Here is a 22,226-nt window from a genome sequence, read left to right as displayed (position 1 = left end):
CAACCATTAAAAAGAATGAAATAATACCATTTGCAGCAACATGTATGGACTGAGAGATCGTTATACTGAGTGAAGTAAATCAGAGAAGGAGAAATGTCAAATGACATCCCTTATATATAGAATCTAAAAAGAAATGATATAAATGAACTTAGTTATAAACCAGAAAGAGACTCACAGACTTAGAGAACAAACTTATGGTTGCCAGGGTGAAAAAAATGGGGGGGGTAGTTAGAGAGTTTGGGATGGACATGTACAAACTGCTATATTTAAAATGGATAACCAACAAGGACCTACTGTGTAGCACATGGAACCCTTGCTCAATGTTATGTGGCAGCCTGGATGGGAAGGGAGTTTGGGGGAGAATGGATACATGTATAGGTAAGGCTGAGTCCCTGTACTATTCACCTGGAATTATCACAACATTGTTTGTTAATTGAATATATCCCAATACAAAAAAAGTTCATGTATATAAAAAAAGAATTGCCTCTGGCTTTCAAGAAGCCTATAGCCTGACAACGGGATGTGAACACATATGTCAGACCAAAAGCTCTTTGGCCACACTGATTTATTTGACATGCTGCCTTCACTGTGTACCAAATTCTCCAACATGCACAAGACTGTTCTAAACTCTATTCTGTTCTATCACTGCCTTTTCCTGCACCAGCACCATGCTGTTTTAAAGACCATGTGTGTGTGTGAAGTCGCTCAGTCGTGTCTGACTCTTTGCGACCCCGTGGACTGTAGCCCACCAGGCTCCTCCATCCATGGGATTCTCCAGGCAAGAATACTGGAGTGGGTTGCCATTTCCTTTATAAAATACTTTGCTATCTTGTAGAAGACATCCTCTTCTTTTTTCAAGAATGTCTTGGCTGTTCTAGTACAATTACAGTTTCAGATGAACGTTTCAGTTCGATTTTGAATAGCAGAGATATTGATTCTTCCTCAGCACTCTTGTTTATGCCCGGTGCTGGGCACTCTGAGGAGGCAGGCACTCAGTACCTGCCCTTGCGAGCTCTCAAACCAACCGGGAAGTGTAACCAAACAAGAAGTGTAAAACAACAACAGGAATATCATGTTATGAGATGAGGAAACAAAAGCGGAAAAAGGAAGGAGTCCACCCAGAGCTAAGTGCTGTGAGTTCCGTTGCTTCTCCAAGCTAGGAAAGTCTTGGTAGGCTCAATGGGGGAGGTGACATACTGGACTTTGATGGATGCGCAGGAGCAGGAGTTCATTAGATATAAAAGAAGAAACTCTTTTGAGAAAGTCAGAGAACGCTTCTTGGAGAGGGGGACACATTTTACTTGAGAAGTGAGTAGGAGTTTGCCCGATTCAGAAGATGGGATGAAGGGAGGTATTGCCCTGAGCTGAGAAAATGACAAGAAGCATCGTTGAAGACATTTCATCTGGGTTTTGAGTTGGAGGATGCTGGAAGAGACAAATGAAAAGGACTTGATGAGAAAAGTAATACAAGGAGATGACATTTGGCCTGGGCTTCCAGGGACGAGTGGGCAGTTCACCAGATTAGAGGAGAGGCACCGTCAGCAAAGGCTTCTCAGCGAATAGTAAATCTCCTGGCTTTCTGCACATTCTCTAAGACCCAAGATCCAGGAGCTAAGGGTCCCATGGCGTAGGCGCTCAGGATTCTGAGTTGGCGGTCCTGCAATACCGATTTACTAGCGTAGGCGAGTGGCGGAGGGGTCTCCGTGGGACTGAGGCTCAGGTTTGCGGAGCTGGCTAGCAGAGTTGAAGGCTTTATGTCGGAATCGACCAATGGGATGGCGGCACCCAGTTGCCAGGGCTACGGAGGGGCCGCCGAGTGGAGGCGGGGCTTATGTGCCAGGGGCGGGGTCTGGGCGGGGCCTATATAAGTGGTGGCGGGTGGAAGGCGGGGCGTGGGGGGTCGGTAGCTGCTGGGCGGGCGGGGCGCAGGCCGCGGGGCCCGAGCCGGGGGGAGCGAGCGAGCGGAGGCGCCGAGGAGCCGATTCACTCGCTGGGGAGACCTATGGGCCGAAGCCGTGTAAATGCGTTTTAAGGCGAGTGCGGGGAGACCCTCGGGGAGCCTCGGGAGCGGGCGCTCTCGGCTCCGATGCTGACCTGCTCTCTGGCTACTCTTGCCTCCTCTCAGCAGGGGCCTCGGCTCCGCAGCTGCCACTCCTCGGGGTGTTGCACAGGTTTCGAGGTCACCGGCGACCCCCCCTAGCAGCGCGCCTGGCTCTGGCCCCCGCGAAGGAGCACGGGGCTTGGTAAGGGGGTTTTGTGGGGGCGGGACCTCGGCTTTGCACTCAGGAGGGCTCACCAGGACAGAATCTCAGTCAGCGGCTCCCACCCACCATGTGGAGCTCCTTTGCATGCTTAGAATCCTAGCACGTCAGGACCAGCCCGCCCCCGACTTTACAAACGGTGGAACTAGACTCTGAGAGGGGGTCGGGCATATCCAGGGTCAGAGAGCTGAGACTCCTTGGTGGGGCCACCTGCAGCCACTTTAACTGGGAGTGGTCACGATGGGGGGGCACCTGGAAACTTCTCCCCTCGATTGTCCTGCCCTTTCCCTCTCATTCTTTCCCTTTTCAAAACCCTAATTTCAGAACTGGAAAGGATCGCCAAAGCAATTTATCCATTTTACAGATGGGGAAACTGAGGCTCGGAGAGGCAATGACATCTAGGCATATAATACCTTGTCCCAGGCCAGAAGTCCTGATCGTCCTCACTTTCCCCAGTGAGCCTAAGCTCCCCAGGCTTGTGCTGGGGGCAGGGTGTGACAGGACTGGGTGCCCTGGCTTGGGGAGGGGCGGGGCGCAGCTGAGGCCAGTTCCCCAGCCGTCCCTCACTCTCCTCCCGCAGTGTATTGCATACTTTCTAAGGCGGCCGGAGGCAGCGGCAACTCCATCCAGCCCATCGGGTCCTCCCCCTCGGCATGGCTGGCTACCTGAGAGAAACGGACTTTGTGATGGTGGAGGAGGGTTTCAGCACCCGAGACCTGCTGGAGGAGCTCACTCGGGGGGCCTCACAGGCCACCACGGTGAGGGTCTGGGGGTGGGGGTGGGACCTCTATTCTCACAGCAGGCTCAGCTGCCCCCTAGGGCCCTCATCTGGTTCTTTTCACTCATTTGGTATTCTATCCTTGCTGTTTGCAAGAGAACGGCTCATTTTATCTGCAAATTCCTGGTCCTTGCCCCAATCCTGCCCCTCCTGTGTCCTCCACTTTCATGAACAACACTACCATCATCTACCCAGCTCTCTAAGTCAGAAACTTGGGAATCCTCACTTTCCCACACCTGGGCACCACAAGTTCTGTAAATTCAGCCTCCTTAAATTATCCTTCAGGGTGCAGGAGACATAAGAGATAAGGGTTAAATCCCTGGGTCAGGAAGATCCCCTGGAGGAGGGCATGGCAACCCACTCCAGTATTCTTGCCTGGAGAATCCCCATGGACAGAGGAGTCTGGCGGGCTACAGCCCATAGGGTCGCAGAGCCAGACACAACTGAAGGGACTTAGCACGCACACACGTGCTCTTCTGGAACCTCACTTTGTAGTTTAGGCCTCATCTCTCGATAACCCCTCTAAACTTTTCCCTGCCTCATCCCACCCCCTCTAACTTTATCACAGCCCTGCTCAAAATCTAAATTCTTTGGCAGTTTCCCACTGCCTACAGGATCCAAGTCAGAACCTCTCTGCCTTCATAGCCCCATTTCTGGCTTTTCCCAGGGTATGTATCGTGCTCCATCTGAACTGAACTACTCTGCTCATATTCCCCAATGATTCCATGTGTTCCATTATCACTCTGTTGTCCAGGCTGTTCCTTCAGCATGGAACACCCTTCTCCCAGCCTCTCTGCCTCTTACCTGTTTCTGCTGCTATTGCTAAGTCACTTTAGTCATGTCTGACTCTGTGCGACCCCATAGACGGAAGCCCACGAGGCTCCCCCATCCCTGGGATTCTCCAGGCAAGAACACTGGAGTGGGTTGCCATTTCCTTCTCCAATACCCATTTCTACTCTTTACTTATCACTCATCTGTGTCACCTCTTCCTGATTGCCCCAGGCAGGTTTTGTACTTCTCCCTCTGCATTTTGTAGAAACTCCTGCTTAGCATTTCCTGAATGGGCTTGTAATTGCTTGCAGGGTTAGTTCTTGTCCAGACCTGAGGCCCTTTACGGCTGGAGCCCTGTCTGTTCATCTTTGTACCTTATTTAGCATACTTGCATAAATATGCTTGATCAGATGCCAAGTGGGCATCAGTAAAAAGGTGTTGCATAAAAGGGAAACTGAGGCGCAGGGAAGGTTTAAATAATGTAGTCTCACCCATGGCCTCATACACGTCCAGCCGTCAGCAGACAGTTGTCCACAGGTTTGGGCTGCAGTTCTACAGTGGGACTACCTCAAGCCTTCATTGAGTTCCTAAACATGAAAGCCAGTGGCTGAAGGCCATAGCTTTGGTCTTCAAGGAATTGATCTGGAGGAGACAGATGTATATATAACCCAGTTCTGATACTTTGGCAACATATGCAAAGTGCAGTGCGAGCATTAAAGGCAGAATTGCCTTATTGGTTTGGGGGCAGGTGGCATTTGAGCTGAAATTTGAAGGTAGATTAAGAATTTGCCAGACTCCTACGGGGGCAGGGTATTCTACATGGAGGCGTGGTGACAGTAAAGGCTGGGAGGTGGAAAATGATGGAAGACAGAGCTGGAGTTTGAGCTGCCGTGAGGGGAGGGACTGGAGCTGGATCACAGAACCTTGAACACCCTGTAGGCTTGAGGAGCCCCAGAGAATTTTAGAGCAGGGTACTTGGGGGGAATGTGGGTGGCATGCACTAGCAGGGAGCGGAGTGGGGTCTCATCTTCACCCCTCTTCTTGGACAGGGAGAGGTCGCTGCCTTCTTCGTGGCCGACCTGGGTGCCGTGGTGAGGAAGCACTTCTGCTTTCTGAAGTGCCTGCCTCGAGTCCGATCCTTTTACGCTGTCAAGTGCAACAGCAGCCCGGGCGTGCTGAAGGTCCTGGCCGAGCTGGGGCTGGGCTTCAGCTGTGCCAACAAGGTGAGCCCCCATCCCCAGCCTGCAAACTGACTTACTGAATGCGCACACCTGGCCCGATTGCAGCTGCTGCAATCGGGTGGACCAGGGGAAGCAGGAGTGACCTGTGGTGGCCCCTGTCCTCTGGGAGGGGCCACCCACTTGGGAGGAGTTTAAGGGATGAGGGAGGAATTTGCCAGCCTTGAAGTTCCGCATTGGAACCACATGTGTCCCTGGGGAGGTGGGTCACCTTTTTAATGGAGATTTTAAAACTTCTTGGCATAGAGCTATATGTGATATTCTTCTAATTAAGACATAACAAAACAAAAACACCTTTCTTTTTTATTTATTTATTTCAAAAACACCTTTCTATCATTGTTTTTTTTTCTTTTATAATATTAATGTGTGACTGTATTTTTTTTTTAACTAATACTCTTAGAATTTTGTTATTGTTGCCAGTTCTGCTGCCAGGGAGGCCTGGTGTGCTGCGATTCATGGGGTCGCAAAGAGTCGGACACGACTGAGCGACTGATCTGATCTGATTGTCTTAATTCCCTCCTGCTCTCTTTAGTTAGTTCAGTCACTCAGTCGTGTCCAACTCTTTGAGACCCCATGAATTGCAGCACACCAGGCCTCCCTGTCCATCACCAACTCCTGGAGTTCACACAAATTCATGTGCATCGAGTCGGTGATGCCATCCAGCCATCTCATCCTCTGTCGTCCCCTTCTCCTCCTGCCCCCAATCCCTCCCAACATCAGGGTCTTTTCCAGTGAGTCAACTCTTCGCATGAGGTGGCCAAAGTATTGGAGTTTCAGCTTTAGCATCAGTCCTTCCAATGAACACCCAGGACTGATCTCCTTTAGAATGGACTGCTCTCTTTAGATTTGTTTATTTACTATCTCTATTCATTTCACTCCTGCAATGTGCTAGACACCCTGCTAGGTAGGGCTGGCAATGCAGTTCAGTTCAGTTCAGTCACTCATTTGTGTCTGACATTTTGTGACCCCATGAACCGCAGCACACCAGGCCTCCCTGTCCATCATCAACTCCCGGAGTTTACCCAGACTCAACTCCATTGAGTTGGTGATGCCATCCAACCATCTCATCCTCTGTCGTTCCCTTCTCCTCTTGCCCTCAATCTTTCCCAGCAGCAGGGTCTTTTCAAATGAGTCAGCTCTTCGCATCAGGTGGCCAAAGTATTGGAGCTTCAGCTTCAGCATCAGTCCTTCCAATGAATATTCAGAATTGATTTCCTTTAGGATTGACTGGTTTAATCTCCTTGCAGTCCAAGGGACTCTCAAGAGTCTTCTCCAACACCCCAGTTCAAAAGCATCAATTCTTTGGTGCTCAGCTTTCTTTATAGTTCAACTCTCACATCCATACATGACCACTGGAAAAACCATAGCCTTGACTAGACGGACCTTTGTTGACAAATAATGTTTCTGCTTTTTCATATGCTGTCCAGGTTGCTCATAACTTTCCTTCCAAGGAGTAAGCGTCTTTTAATTTCATGGCTGCAATCACCATCTGCAGTGATTTTGGAACCCCCCAAAATAAAGTCAGCCACTGTTTCCACTGTTTCCTCATCTATTTGCCATGAATTGATGGGACCAGATGCAATGATCTTAATTTTCAGAATGTTGAGCTTTAAGCCAACTTTTTGACTCTCCTCTTTCACTTTCATCAAGAGGCTCTTTAGTTCTTCACTTTCTGCCATAAGGGTGGTGTCATCTGCATATCTGAGGTTATTGATATTTCTCCTGGGAATCTTGATTCCAGCTTGTGCTTCCTCCAGCCCAGCATTTCTCATGATGTACTCTGCATATAAGTTAAATAAGCAGGGTGACAATATACAGCCTTGACGTACTCCTTTTCCTATTTGGAACCAGTCTGTTGTTCCATGTTCAGTTCTAACTGTTGCTTCCTGACCTGCATTCAGGTTTCTCAGGAGGCAGATCAGGTGGTCTGGTATTCCCATCTCTTTCAGAATTTTCCACAGTTTGTTGTGATCCACTCAGTCAAAGGCTTTGGCATAGTCAATAAAGCAGAAATAGACGTTTTTCTGGAACTCTCTTGCTTTTTTGATGATCCAGCTGATGTTGGCAATTTGATCTCTGGTCCCTCTGCTTTTTCTAAAACCAGCTTGAACATCAGGAAGTTCATGGTTCACATATTGCTGAAGCCTGGCTTGGAGAATTTTGAGCATTACTTTACTAGCGTGTGAGATGAGTGCAATTGTGCGGTAGCTGGAGCATTCTTTGGCATTGCCTTTCTTTGGGATTGGAATGAAAACTGACCTTTTCCAGTCCTGTGGCCACTGTTGACTTTTTCAAATTTGCTGACATATTGAGTGCAGCAGTTTCACAGCATCATCTTTTAGGATTTGAAATAGCTCGACTGGAATTCCGTCACTTCCACTGGTTTTGTTCGTAGTGATGCTTCCTAAGGCCCACTTGACTTCACATTCCAGGATGTCTGGCTCTAGGTGAGTGATCATCCCATCATGATTATCTGGGTCGTGAAGATCTTTTTTGTACAGTTCTTCTGCATATTCTTGCCACCTCTTCTTAATATCTTCTGCTTCTGTTAGGTCCATACCATTTCTGTCCTTTATTGAGCATAGAAGCAAGGTCCGATAGAAGCAAGGTCCAATGCTCTTAAAGAGCAATATTGCATAGGAACCTGGAATGTTAGGTTCATGAATCAAGGCAAATTGGAAGTGGTCAAACAGGAGATGGCAAGAGTGAACGTCGACATTCTAGGAATCAGCAAACTAAAATGGACTGGAATGGGTGAATTTAACTCAGATGACCATTATGTCTACTGCTGTGGGCAGGAATCCCTTAGAAGAAATGGAGTAGCCATCATAGTCAACAAAAGAGTCTGAAATTCAGTACTTGGATGCAATCTCAAAAACGACAGAATGATCTCTGTTCATTTCCAAGGCAAACCATTCAGTATCAGGGTAATCCAAATCTATGCCCCAACCAGTAATGCTGAAGAAGTTGAAATTGAACAGTTCTATGAAGACCTACAAGACCTTCTAGAACTAACACCCAAAAAAGATGTCCTTTTCATTATAGGGGACTGGAATGCAAAAGTAGGAAGTCAAGAAACACCTGGAGTAACAGGCAAATTTGGCCTTGGAGTATAGAGTGAAGCAAGGCAAAGTCTAATAGAGTTTTGCCAAGAGAATGCACTGGTCATAGCAAACACACTCTTCCAACAACAAAGAGAAGACTCCACCCATGGACATCACCAGATGGCTAACACCGAAATCAGATTGATTATATTCTTTGCAGCCAAATATAGAAAAGCTCTACATAGTCAGCAAAAACAAGACCAGGAGCTGACTGTGGCTCAGATCATGAACTCCTTATTGCCTAATTCAGACTTAAATTGAAGAAAGTGGGGAAAACCACTAGACCATTCAGGTATGACCTAAATCAAATCCCTTATAATTATACAGTTGAAATGAGAAATAGATTTAAGGGACTAGATCTGATAGAGTGCCTGATGAACTATGGACAGAGGTTTGTGACATTGTACAGGAGACAGGGATCAAGACCATCCCCAAGAAAAAGAAATGCAGAAAAGCAAAATGGCTGTCTGAGGAGGCCTTACAAATAGCTGTGAAAAGAAGAGAAGCAAAAAGCAAAGGAGAAAAGGAAAGATATAAGCATCTGAATGCAGAGTTCCAAAGAATAGCAAGGAGAGATTAGAAAGCCTTCCTCAGCTGGCAATACAGTATTGAGTAAAACAGACTCTGTTGTCATTGAGTTGAATGCACAACTTAACCTATCTTCATTCTGTTCTCACTTGATAAAGTCTTTTAGCTATAGAGTTTCCTATGAGACATAGTTTCCTCTGAGACAGAGACAGGTTTGACATAGTTATGCATTCAGGAAGTGTTTATTGAGCACCTACTGTGGGGTCAAGTTCTTTTCTCAGTGGGACTTAGCAAGTGACCAAAACAAAAACAAATTCTTCCTTCATGGAACTTGCTTTCTAAAGAACAAGCAAACAATGAAAATCTGTGGTACTTTAAATGGTAAATGCTGTGGAGAAAATTACGGTGGGAAAGGGAAGTAGGGAAGAGACATGGTTGTTGGGAGAGAGGGTTGTACTTTTAGAAAGTTTGGCCAAGGAAGGCTTCACTGAGATCTGAACAGTGTTCTGAAGAAAGCAAAGGATCAATCCCGGTAGATAACTAGGGGAAGAGCGTTCCAGGCAAAAGGACCAGCAAGTGCCAAGGCCCTGAGGTGGTAGAAAGCCTGGTGGGCATTGGTTTGTGATATTGTTATTACTGTTATTTTTTTTAATGGTTAGTAATGACTGTTTTGAGAGGGAACCCCTTTTAAATCCTGATCAGCAATATGGCTGGGTGTTGTAAGGATTCTAGAAAGGGATCCTGGAGGAGACAGAAGGAGAGTTTGCCTGGGTGGCGTGCAGGGATGGAGGGATTCCACGTGGAAGATAGGTATGAACCAATGGTGGGGGTTGGACCGAGCAGGTTCACCTTTATCAGAGATACACATTAGTGTCCTTCGTTGCAGATAAGTCTCTCTTTTGTCACCCATGAAGCCCCTTTGCATCAGCTCTTGTTTTGCACACCTGGTTTCATGCATGGCCTACATAAGACCCGGTGAGGTATCTGACGGGGAGATTGCTATTTTGCAGTTGAGGAAATTGGGGACCAGCTGCACAGAACTTGCTGATGGCAGAGCCAGGACTTGCCCTTTGCAGCTCTCAGAGTCTCTGCTCTGACCGAGGTGGAAGGGGACCCTTTTCCAGCCTGCTTGGTGTAGTGGTGAAGAACAAGGCCAAACCTCACTGACTAGACTCCTCTGCTTCTGGAAACCTAGAGGTGGGCCCTGTGCTGGCCCTCAAGCTTTCGGACTGGCCTTCAAAGAGCAAAACTGTGGTGTTAGGGCTTAGAAGTCAGTGGGGAATGTTAAAAGCATCTACTGTTTGCTGAGGGCATCTGTTGTGCCAGGCTCTCTGCCAAGCGCTTTCTGTACATGATCTCATTTGATTCTCAAAACAACTCTGTAAAGTAATTATTATCACTGTGATTCTGACAACAGTCCCATGAGGAAGCAGTTAGCATATAAGGGAAGGAGGCCCAGAGGTTTGAGGGATGCACAAGGAAGGGCCACTTGAGTATGGCGAGTGCCTCTCTGACTTTATGGCTGCTGTCTTCATGAAGGTTCTTGGGGAGGGGATGGCAGAGATGGGACCCCTCCTGGGTAGGTGGGATCACCTAGCCCTTGGGTGCTTTTCCTCCGAGGTGGTACAGCTTTTCTTGGAAGCCTGAGGCTGCCCTCTTCTGGTAGGCTAGAGCTGGTGGCCACCCTGTACAGCATCATGCTTTGGTGCTTCACGAGTGGCTCATTGGTAAAGAATCCACCTGCAATCGCAGGAGACATGAGTTCAGTCTCTGGGTTGGGAAGACGGTTTGGAGAAGGAAATGGCAACCTACTCCAGTATTCTTGTCTGGGAAGTCCCACAGACAGAGGAGCCTGGTGGGCTACAGTCCATGGGGTCGCAAAGAATTGGACGTGACTAAGCACACACGCACATGCATGGCCAAGGGACAGGCGTGAGCTGGGGCTTTGTGTACAGATATGCCCCAGACAGGCTCCAGGGTCAAGGGCACCAACCATTCCTTATGTGGGGCTTTGGTCCACCCACCCACCTTCCCGAGGGCCTTCTGTCATCTCTCCTGCCCCATCCCTTGCCCTCTCTTATTGTCTCCCTCAGCATCGTCCCATCTTAAAAAGCCTTCTCTGGACACCACATTTCCCCCTGGTCCGATCCCTTGCTCCCTCTTGAAAACCAAACTGAGTTGTCTACACTCACTTATCTATACTCACTTGTCTCTTTCCCTTAGCACCCACTCCTTAAGCCACTGCTTCCTGACCTCCACTCATCATTTCAAGGAATTTTCTCTTACCAATGTCCCCAGTGATCTGCAGGATCCAGTGAGCACTTTATACTAAACACTCATCTTGAATTATTCAAATAATACATTGATTCATCTGCAGAAGAGAAGTAGAACATCAGCTTTATATCTCCAGAGATAATCAACATTCTGAGTTTGAGTTTGGTGGCTATATTCTAAAAATACTTACAAATATGATCCATAGAAAATATACAAAGTATGCTGTGATTTTGTAACAAGATATAAAATATTCATCTGGTAGGCACCGTGCCTCAGTGGCTTTAAAACTCACCAGACTGCAGATCTGTCTGTGTTGATGCATTTAGACCTTGTAGGGGATATTCCTTGATCCTCCTATTTTTTTTTGCTCTTACCACAAAAAAAGGTTTTGTTTGTTTTGTACTGTTCTTTGGAGTGTGTGCATGTGTGTGTGTGCGGAGCGAACATTTAACATGAGATCTTTCCTCACAATTTTTTACGTATATAAGTAACTCAGATGGTGAAGGACAGGGAAGCCTGGCGTGCTGCAGTCCATGGGATGGCAAAGAGACGGACACAACTGAGCGACTGAACAACAAGCAATTGTTAACAATATGCACTGTGTTGTACAGCAGATCTCTAGAACTTATTTGCCTTGCGGTACTGACACTATACCCATTGAATAGTAACTCCCCATTTGAAACACATTCTTTTTTTTTTTAGTTTTTAGAATTTATTTATAATTGAAGTATATTTAAATTGCAATATTGTATTAATTACTGCTATACAATAAAGTAACTCAGTTATACATATATATATATTCTTTTTCATATTCTTTTCCATTACAATTTATCACAGGGTATTGAATATAGTTCCCTGTGCTGTACAGCAGGACTTTTTGTTTATCCTTTTTCTATATGCCAGTTTGCATCTGCTAATCCCAAACTCCCAATTCAACCCTCTCCCACAGCCCATCCCCTTGGCAACCGCCAGTTTACTCTCTAGGTCCCTGATTCTATTTCTGTTTCTTAGATAGGTTCATTTGTGTCGTATTTTAGATTCCACATATAAGTAAGATCTTATACTATTTGTCTTTCTCTTTCTGACTTACTTCACTTAATATAATAATTTCTAGTTGCATCCATTGAAATATAGTCTTTTTAAAAAACACAGGCATAACTTAGAGATATTGTGGGTTAGGTTCCAGACAACTACAATAAAGGTCACAATAAAATGAGTCACATAAGTATTTTGGTTTCCCAGTGCATAGAAAAGCTATGCTTATACTATATTGTAGTCTATTAAATGTGCAGTAGCATTGTGTCTTAAAAAAAAATACCTTAAGTAAAATGTACATACTTTAAGTCAAAAATATTTTATTTCTAAAAAATGCTAACTATCATCTGAGGCTTCAGTGAGTTGTAATCTTTTTGCTGGTGGGCAGTCGTGCTTCGATGTTGATGGCTGGTGGTTGATCAGGGTGGTGACTGCTGAATTTTGGGTGGCTATTTCTTAAGGGGTAGCTCTACTTTTCACTTGAACACCTAAAGGTTGTTGTAGGATTATTAATTGGCCTGATTTCAGTATGGTTGGGTTGTTATGTCTCAGGGAATAGGGAGGCCCAAAAAGAGGGGGAGAGAGTTGGGGAATGGCTAGTGGGTGGAGCCATCAGAACACACAACATTTATCCATTAAGTTCATCATCTCATATGGGCGCGGTTCATGGCACCCCAAAACAATGGCAATAGTCACATCAGGGATCACTGATCACAGATCACCATAACAGATACAGTAACACTGAAAATGTCTGAAATATCCAGAGAATTACTAAAATGCGACACAGACAGGTGAAATGAGCAAACGCTGTTGGAAAAATGGTGCCAGTAGACTTGCTTCACGCAAGGTTGCCACAAACTATCAATTTTAAAGAAAAACCCCAATATCTGTGAAGCACAGCAAAGTGATGTCTGACAGTGAAGTCTGGGGCCTCTGACAGTGCAGGCGTCTCCTGCCCAGATGTGAACTGTAAGACAGGGTTACCTTGGCAGGAATGGCATAGTAACCTCTGCATTGTCCTGCCTCTTCTGGAGATGCTGTCTCTTCCTCTCTGCCAGTCCTATGCCAGCTTGCCCCTCTCGCTAGCTGGAATTGTTCCTCTGGATTCCAGCTCAGGCTCCCTTCTCTTATAAACTCTCCATCTTCCTAGGGGATTTCATCTCCTCCCATGGCTTCAAATATCCCCAAGATGCTACGACCTCCCCAGTTTTTGTTTTTTTTTTTAATTAACTTTTTGGCTGCCCTGGGTCTTCGTTGCTTTTGCAGGCTTTTTCTAGTTATGGGGAGCAGGCACTACTCTTTGTTGCGGTGCTCCTCTGCGGTGACCTCTCGTTGCAGACCATGGGCTCAATAGTTGTGGTGCATGGGCCCAGTTGTGCTGCAGCCTGTGGGATCCTCCCGGACCAGGGATCAAACCCGTGTCCCCTGCATTGGCAGGCGGACTCCTAGTTGATACTACAGGATGCCTGGAGTCCAGTGTGTTCAAATACATTCACAATCTTCCCTTCAAGAGGGGCCCCTAGGTCTGCTGGGTGTGAAGTCCCCCTCTTACCCCATGTCCCCACGTCCCCACGTGCCATCCGTCAGCAAGCTTGCCAGCCCTGCCTCCAGACCACACCCTCCCCGCTTTCTAGCACAGCCTGTCTTATCTCCCAGGGAGGTCCTTCCGGGCCCTCCCTTGGTCCGTTTCCACATGGTGTCTGGAGTGACATGCACTTAGGCCTTGCCTTCAAGATGCATCTGACCATGTCCTTTTCCCTCTTGTGATCCCGTCAAACCGTCTCCCACAACCTGCAGTGTCGAGTATAAATCCACATCAGCCTTCTTATCTCCCCATTGGCTATGCCTGCTTCCCTCCAACCTCATCCTCCCCCGCTGGTCACCCTGCCCAGACCACACCAGCATTCTCTGTTCCTCATCAGGCTGAGCACAGTCTTATTTCAGAACCTCCACACAGGCTGCTTCCTGTACCAGAAATGTTCTTTGCCCCCCTTCCAGCCTGGCCGACTCCTCCTGCAGGGCTCAGCTCAAATCTTTTTTTTTTCACTGAAGTACAGTTGATTTACAATATTGTGTTAGTTTGGGGTGTACAGCAAAGTGGTTCAGTTATATATATGTGTGTGTGTGTGTGTGTATATATATTTAAAATTCTTTTCCATTATTATAACATTGAACATAGTTCCCTGTGCTATATGGTAAATACTTGTTGACCTATTTTGCATAAGGATGTGTGTATCTGTCAATCACATACTCCCAGTTTATTCCTCCCCTACCTTCCCCATTGGTAGCCATGTGTTTATATTCTATGTCTGAGTCTGTTTTGTAAATAAGTTCATTTGTGTAATATTTTAGATTCCACATATAGGTGATATCATATGCTATTTTTCTTTCTCTAACTTATTCACTTACTGTGATAATTTCTAGGTCCATCCACATTACTGCAAATGGCAGGATTTCATTTTTTATAGCTGCATATGAGAAATAGATTTAAGGGCCTAGATCTGATAGATAGAGTGCCTGATGAACTATGGACAGAGGTTTGTGACATTGTACAGGAGACAGGGATCAAGACCATCCCCATAGAAAAGAAATGCAAAAAAGCAAAATGGCTGACTGGGGAGGCCTTACAAATAGCTGTGAAAAGAAGAGAAGTGAAAAGCAAAGGAGAAAAGGAAAGATATAAACATCTGAATGCAGAGTTCCAAAGAATATCAAGAAGAGATAAGAAAGCCTTCTTCAGCGATCAATGCAAAGAAATAGAGGAAAACAACAGAATGGGAAAGACTAGGGATCTCTTCAAGAAAATCAGGGATACCAAAGGAACATTTCATGCAAAGATGAGCTCGATAAAGGACAGAAATGGTATGGACCTAACAGAAGCAGAAGATATTAAGAAGAGGTGGCAAGAATACACAGAAGAACTGCACAAAAAAGATCTTCACGACCCAGATAATCACGATGGTGTGATCACTGGCCTAGAGCCAGATATCCTGGAATGTGAAGTCAAGTGGGCCTTAGAAAGCATCACTACGAACAAAGCTAGTGGAGGTGATGGAATTCCAGTTGAGCTATTCCAAATCCTGAAACATGATGCTGTAAAAGTGCTGCACTCAATATGCCAGCACATTTGGAAACTCAGCAGTGGCCACAGGACTGGAAAAGGTCAGTTTTCATTCCAATCCCAAAGAAAGGCAATGCCAAAGAATGCTCCAGCTACCGCACAATTGCACTCATCTCACACGCTAGTAAAGTAATGCTCAAAATTCTCCAAGCCAGGCTTCAGCAGTATGTGAACCGTGAACTTCCTGATGTTCAAGCTGGTTTTAGAAAAGGCAGAGGAACCAGAGATCAAATTGCCAACATCCGCTGGGTCATGGAAAAAGCAAGAGAGTTCCAGAAAAACATCTATTTCTGCTTTATTGACTATGCCAAAGCCTTTGACTGTGTGGATCACAATAAACTGTGGAAAATTCTGAAAGAGATGGGAATACCAGACCACTTGATCTGCCTCTTGAGAAATTTGTATGCAGGTCAGGAAGCAACAGTTAGAACTGGACATGGAACAACAGACTGGTTCCAAATAGGAAAAGGAGTACGTCAAGGCTGTATATTGTCACCCTGCTTATTTAACTTCTATGCAGAGTACATCATGAGAAATGCTGGACTGGAAGAAGCACAAGCTGGAATCAAGATTGCCAGGAGAAATATCAATAACCTCAGATATGCAGATGACACCACCCTTATGGCAGAAAGTGAAGAGGAACTAAAAAGCCTCTTGATGAAAGTGAAAGAGGAGAGTGAAAAAGTTGACTTAAAGCTCAACATTCAGAAAATGAAGATCATGGCATCCGGTCCCACCACTTCATGGGAAATAGATGGAGAAACAGTGGAAACAGTGTCAGACTTTATTTTTCTGGGCTCCAAAATCACTGCAGATGGTGACTGCAGCCATGAAATTAAAAGATGCTTACTCCTTGGAAGGAAAGTTATGACCAACCTAGATAGCATAATCAAAAGCAGAGACATTACTTTGCCAACAAAGATTCATCTAGTCAAGGCTATGGTTTTTCCTGTGGTCATATATGGATGTGAGAGTTGGACTGTGAAGAAGGCTGAGTGCCAAAGAATTGATGATTTTGAACTGTGGTGTTGGAGAAGACTCTTGAGAGTCCCTTGGACTGCAAGGAGATCCAACCAGTCCATTCTGAAGGAGATCAGCCCTGGGATTTCTTTGGAAGGAATGATGCTAAAGCTGAAACTCCAGTACTTTGGCCACCTCATGCAAAGAGTTGACTCATTGGAAAAGACTCTGATGCTGGGAGGGATTGGGGGCAGGAGGGGAAGGGGAGGACAGAGAATGAGATGGCTGGATGGCATCACTGACTCGATGGATATGAGTCTGAGTGAACTCCAGGTGTTGGTGATGGACAGGGAGGCCTGGCGTGCTGCGATTCATGGAGTCGCAAAGAGTCGGACACGACTGAGCGACTGATCTGATCTGAATATTCCATTGTGTGTATCTACCACATGTTCCTCATCTACTCATCTGTAATTGGACACTTAGGTTGCTTCCATGCCTTGACTATTATAAACAGTGCTGCAATGAACATTGTGATACATGCATCTTTTCGAATTGCAGCTTTCATCTTTTCTGGGTATATACCCAGGAGTGGGGTTACTGGATCATATATATGGCAGCTCTATTTTTAGTTTTTTTAAGGAACCTCCATTCTATTTTCCTTAGTGACTATACCAATTTACATTCCCACCAGCAGGCTAGGATGGTTCCCTTTTCCCCACACTTTCTCCTCAGCTTAAATCTCTGACCCTCAGAAAGCTGCCTGCCACACCTCTCACCCAGGTGTCTGCATCCCACATTCTCTAGTATCCCATACTTTTTCTCCATGGCTCCTATCCATTTGTAACCCTATCATTATTCAGTGTTCATTTGTTCCTCCTCTTCTTTCCCGTCCGTCTGAACGCTCCACAGTCAGAGACCCTGTCTGCTTTGCTCAGCGCTTTGCTTTCATTTGCACCTGTTACAGAGCCTGGTGACTCAATAGATGCTCAAGAGACACTTGCCAGGGCAGCATCGAGGTGTCTTCGCCAAAGCGCTGTGGTTGACAGCGAGTGTGCTAAAGTCACACAGTCCTGGGTTAGAATTCTAGCTGTGCCACCTGCAAGCCGTGTGACTTGGAACAAGTCACTTAAGGCTTCTCTGAGCCTCTGTTCCCTGTCTCATAAGATTATTATGGGGATGACGAGGATGTCTATAAAATATTTAATGCAATGACTGGCGTATGGTAATCTGTCAATGAGTGACAATGGTTATTATTTAAATAACTATAATCAAAGCTCAACCACAGGTCCCCAAAGTGCTACCCTTGCAGCTTCCTCGCACCTCATGCGTGAAGCCAGGAGCAGAACCACATTTTCATATCTGCAGAGAGGCAGGGTCTTGGGAAGCAAGCTCTGATGATGGCAGTTTCAGCTCTGGAGGGGGAACCTTTGTTTCTCCCTCTGCTACTCACTGGCTGTGTCACCCAGACAAGTGGGCTCCTTTGAACTCAGTTTCATCCTCTGTAAGATGTGGCCATAAATATTTCATAGGATAGTTACAGACATCACATGAGATAATGCACATAAAAACCTCATGCTGAAAAGTTGCTACATTAAAATTACATACAGTCTTATTACAAACTCAGGATGGCTAACGATGGCCCTGTGTCTCTACCATGTTTCAAAACTGCTGCTTTGTTAATCATGGAGAGTCAGGTTTGAGTTTGAAAGTTGGTTCTGCCTCCTACTTGCTGTGTGGCCTCTCTGAGCATGTTTTTTTCTCTGTAGAATGGAGCTAATACCCCTCTGGCGTGGTATTGTAAGGAGGAGATAAGAGCAAGTCTAAAACAAGGGTTGACAAATTATGGATGGGGGGTTTTGCCGAGTTTTACTGGCCTATGGCCACCTTCATTCACTTATGCTTTATCTGTGGCTGCTTGGTGTTACAAAGGCAGTTTAGCTGTGCAGAAACTACTGGCTCAGAAAACGTGAAATATTTGCTCTCTGGCCTTTCATGGGAAAAGTTTGCCAAGGCCTATGTAAAGCCTCTCATTCGGTGCCTCCTTATGGTAGGTGCTCCATGCCCATGGTTGCTTTCTTCACCAACACCATCATCGTTGTCTGTATCATTAATGCAGCAATCAGGTGAAGCACTGTTCTGGAAAGATGAGGAGGAAGAGGCCCTGCTGGAGCTCCCGGCACAGTGCCACACACAGGCCTGGCCTTTGGATGTGGGATGACCTGTGCCAAGAAGACTCTTGAACTGGCAAACTTTCTAATACATCAAATGATATTCTCTATCCATTTAAATCTGCCAGGAAAATATGTCAGAAGTCTGTTTTCAGGGCCACCATGAATCTGTACAGTGCCTTTGTGGGAATTAAAAAATGTATCTTGAAGACACTGTTACAAATATATGGATTTTGTTAGAGTAAGATGCTCACCTTTCAGTTCAGTTCAGTCACTCAGTCGTGTCCGACTCTGCGATTAGGAAGTTGTAATAAACATACCAGTATACTATGTAGTCTCTGAATGGAGCTTCCCAGGTGGTGCAGTGTTTAAGAATATGCCTGCTAATGCAGGAGACACAGGAGACCGGGGTTCAATCCCTGGGTTGGGAAGATCCCTTGGAATAGGAAATGGCAACCCACTCCAGTATTCTTGCTGGGAAAATTCCATGGACAGCAGAGCCTGGTGGGCTACAGTCCATGGGGTTGCAAACAGTCGGACACAACTGAGCGACTGAATACGCATGCATGATTCTCTGAATGGGGCCCCACCCTCCCTAGGATTGAGCGGTTCACCCTCTGCACAGCTGTACGTGGCAGCCCTTCTTGTCAACAGAGAATCAGTGTGAGTTCTGATTGTTGTGTATCTGTTGTCTAAAAGTGAGGCCCACTTCTTATGGACCTCCTTAGGCATAGCTATGACTTTGCCCCTCATCTGTGCTTCCTTGGCCTCCATGGGCCCAGCAGGCTCTGGCGCTTCCTCACCACCACCTTTGGGACCCCACAGGCAGAGATGGAGTTGGTCCAGCATATTGGTGTCCCTTCCAGTAGGATCATCTATGCCAATCCCTGTAAGCAAATTGCACACATCAAGTATGCTGCCAAGCACGGGGTCCGGCTGCTGAGCTTTGACAACGAGATGGAGCTGGCAAAGGTGGTGAAAAGCCACCCCAGTGCCAAGTAAGCTGAGAACCACTCAGGTGGGAGGCTGGGCTGCGGGTGAGGGTGGGGGGAGTAGGCGAAATAGGGTTGGGGCTGAGGATCCTGCCCTGGAGCCGGCCATAGCCACAGGAGGTTGGGGCGGGCACTCCTGGGCTGGACCCAGGATGCCAGAGCCTGACTAGGGTGGAGATAGAAATGATGGGTTACAGTCCAGGCAAAGCCCAGGGTACTGCAGAGGTCAAAGCTTTGGCAGAGGGAGCAGTGGTCAGGAAAGTTACACAGAGGAGGCGGCATTTGAGGTGGGCCTTCAGGGGTGACTGGCATCTGGAGTGGGCATAAACAGTGCATCAGAGGGAGCTGCACAAGCAAGCACATGGAGGCCGGAAGCAGCACAAGGTGTTTGCAGGATAAGCAGAAATTGATGTGGCTGGATCATATCATGTGCGGCCGGGGGTGAAGGAGAAGTCAATGATGCTGGTCACAGGGCAAGGACCCCAATGCACGTGGGCTTTGGAAGGGGTCAGGGCTGGACATCTTTTTCAGGGTGTGCCCCTCACCTGGTCACTGGACATACCGGAGGGGCACCACTCGGGTTCACCCAAAGCAGCTTCCGTTTTGACTGTTTCACATATTGAGGATACAGGTGTTTTCAATAATACTGTTAAAAAAAAAAAAAAAAGGTCCCCTCCACCCCACCATACAAGAGAAGTTGGAAAAGCCTGGCTGATTGGGAGGAAGTAGGGCTGCCCAGGGGGAAACTAGTGAAGTTGAGACCAGGGCAGGGGTCCCATGGAAGGGTCCGGGCACATTTAGGGAGTGGATTGGACAGGACTCAGAGGTTGACTGGCTGTGCAGGGGGAGGAAGGGAGCCGGGGCTTATGGGGTTGGATATAGCTCTGAGCCATGAGGGTTCATCCCCCTTGACTAGAGAAGACGTGGTTGGTGTAGGGGAAGCACCCGCCGAGGTGCTGCGCCCTGTCTCCCCCCCTCAGGATGGTTCTGTGCATTGCCACCGAGGACTCCCACTCTCTGAGCCGCCTGAGCCTCAAGTTCGGAGCGTCACTGAAATCTTGCCGACACCTGCTTGAGAATGCCAAGAAGGACCATGTAGAGGTGGTAGGTGTGAGGTGAGTGCCGGAACCCCGCCATCCCCCACCATGCCCGCTGCCTCCTGCTTCTTTCCCAGGACTTACTCAATTCTGTGTGGGACCTCCCCCAGAGCCCCCAAGGCAGGCCTGTCCCTGGGTCTGGAATTCTGCCATTTGAGAGTTTCCTCCCTTTGGAAAGAAGGTTTGGAGTGTCCCACCGCCCCAACCCCATAGTCTGCAGAAGGTCCTGTCCCAGGAGATTCCAGGAGGGACCTGGCTTTGCAGGAAGTGTCCCCAGCCTGAAGCCAAAGGTCATCCTGGCACACCTTGGCTCTGCCGCTTTTCTGATGGGGATGTGGAAGGAGCCAGAACTATGACCTGATGATATAACTTTCCTATGCTCTGGATTTCGCATGGCCAGGCACTGTGCTAAATGCTCCATGGACATTGTCCCGCAATTGTGGGACCTTATCCCCACTTTATAGATGGAGAAACTGAAGCATGGCCGGCCATACTGCTCAGTGAGATGTACATTAGTTCTGGCTGACTCTGGGGCCCTAGCCCTCATCCCAGGAAGGCTCAGTCCCCAGAGGCAGCGTGGAGGGATGAGAGGGGTACCAAGTGCCACAGGTCCTTGGATCTAGTCTCCTGTCCACTCTTCCTTTGCCACATGGCCCTTGGCAACCCCCTCAACCTTTTAGGCCCACAGTCACTGCATCTGGAAAATGGGCACAGCATCCGGTATGCTTGGGCAAGGCTGCTGCTGGCTGAGGCTGAAGTGGTGATACCTGGGGTCCTCTGTGTAAGCCAAGACTCTTCCTTCCTCCCCAGTTTTCACATTGGCAGTGGCTGTCCTGACCCTCAGGCCTACGCTCAGTCCATTGCGGACGCCCGGGTTGTGTTCGAAATGGGTGCTGAGCTGGGCCACAGGATGCATATCCTGGACCTCGGTGGCAGCTTCCCCGGAGTGGAGGACGCCAAAGTGAGATTCGAGGAGGTAAGTGGGGTCACAGGTGTTGCGCTGGGCTGGGCGAGGGTTGTGGGGAGGGCTACAGTGATCCTGGGAAGCCCACTGCGAGTGGGTCCTCTGTACTATGTACTGCGCTCGGTGCTTTGCCTGGATTATCTCATTATTAACCCTGTGTTACAACTGAGCAAACTGAGGCTCACAGAAGCTACTTCATTTACTGAGTCCATGGCAGGGCCGGCTGCACACCCAGCTCTGCCCGGACTCTGAACATGCGCATATTTGAGGCTTAATCGGGCCATATCTGCATAAGTCATAAGGCTTTCTGAGGGCCTGGGTGGGCCCTGTTCACCCTCCTATGGGATGATGAGAAATCAAGTTGGGCAGGGGAAGGAAAAACCAACCTTCTGTCCACTTCTAGTCCATCTGTCTCCTTCCCACTTGCAAGTTTCAGTTCAGTTCAGTAGCTCAGTTGTGTCCGACTCTTTGCGACCTCATGGACTGCAGCACACCAGGCCTCCCTGTCCATCACCAACTCCCGGAGTTTATCCAAACTCATGTCCATTGAGTCAGTGATGCCATCCAACCATCTCATCCTCTGTCGTCCCTTTCTCCTCCTGCCTTCAATCTTTCCCAGCATCAGGGTCTTTTCAAATGAGTCAGCTCTTCCCATCAGGTGGCCAAAGTATTGGAGTTTCAACTTCATCATCAGTCCTTCCAATGAATATTCAGGACTGATTTCCTTTAGGATGGACTGGTTGGATCTCCCTGCAGTCCAAAGGACTCTCAACAGTCTTCTCCAACACCACAGTTCAAAAGTGTCAATTCTTCGACACTCAGCTTTCTTTATAGTCCAACTCTCACATCCATACATGACTACTGGAAAAATCATAGCCTTGACTAGATGGACCTTTGTTGGCAAAGTGATGTCTCTACTCTTTTGGTCATAACTT

The 22,226-nt window shown here is 47.3% G+C and overlaps 1 protein-coding gene across 2 annotated transcripts in view; it reads left to right on the top strand.

The window, feature by feature from the left end:
• The first annotated feature begins 2,106 nt into the window (after positions 1-2,106).
• The window catches only part of AZIN2 (antizyme inhibitor 2), a 41,500-nt gene continuing 21,380 nt past the window's right edge, over positions 2,107-22,226 (top strand). Inside the window, exons 1-6 of one of the 2 annotated variants that reach the window (XM_055573769.1) lie at positions 2,107-2,243; positions 2,842-3,019; positions 4,860-5,033; positions 19,064-19,236; positions 20,211-20,345; positions 21,138-21,303. In XM_055573769.1, the coding sequence (XP_055429744.1) occupies positions 2,915-3,019; positions 4,860-5,033; positions 19,064-19,236; positions 20,211-20,345; positions 21,138-21,303 (753 nt within the window). In that variant the 5' untranslated portion in view covers positions 2,107-2,243; positions 2,842-2,914. The remainder of the gene's footprint in view (positions 2,244-2,841; positions 3,020-4,859; positions 5,034-19,063; positions 19,237-20,210; positions 20,346-21,137; positions 21,304-22,226) is intronic. The other variant, XM_055573770.1, reaches the window with a different exon arrangement.

The sequence above is a fragment of the Bubalus kerabau genome, chromosome 3 (genome assembly GCF_029407905.1).
Source record: "Bubalus kerabau isolate K-KA32 ecotype Philippines breed swamp buffalo chromosome 3, PCC_UOA_SB_1v2, whole genome shotgun sequence".
NCBI lineage: Eukaryota > Metazoa > Chordata > Mammalia > Artiodactyla > Bovidae > Bubalus > Bubalus kerabau.
Note: the sequence above shows the minus strand (reverse complement) of the source record. Positions and strands in the feature narration are given on the sequence as shown.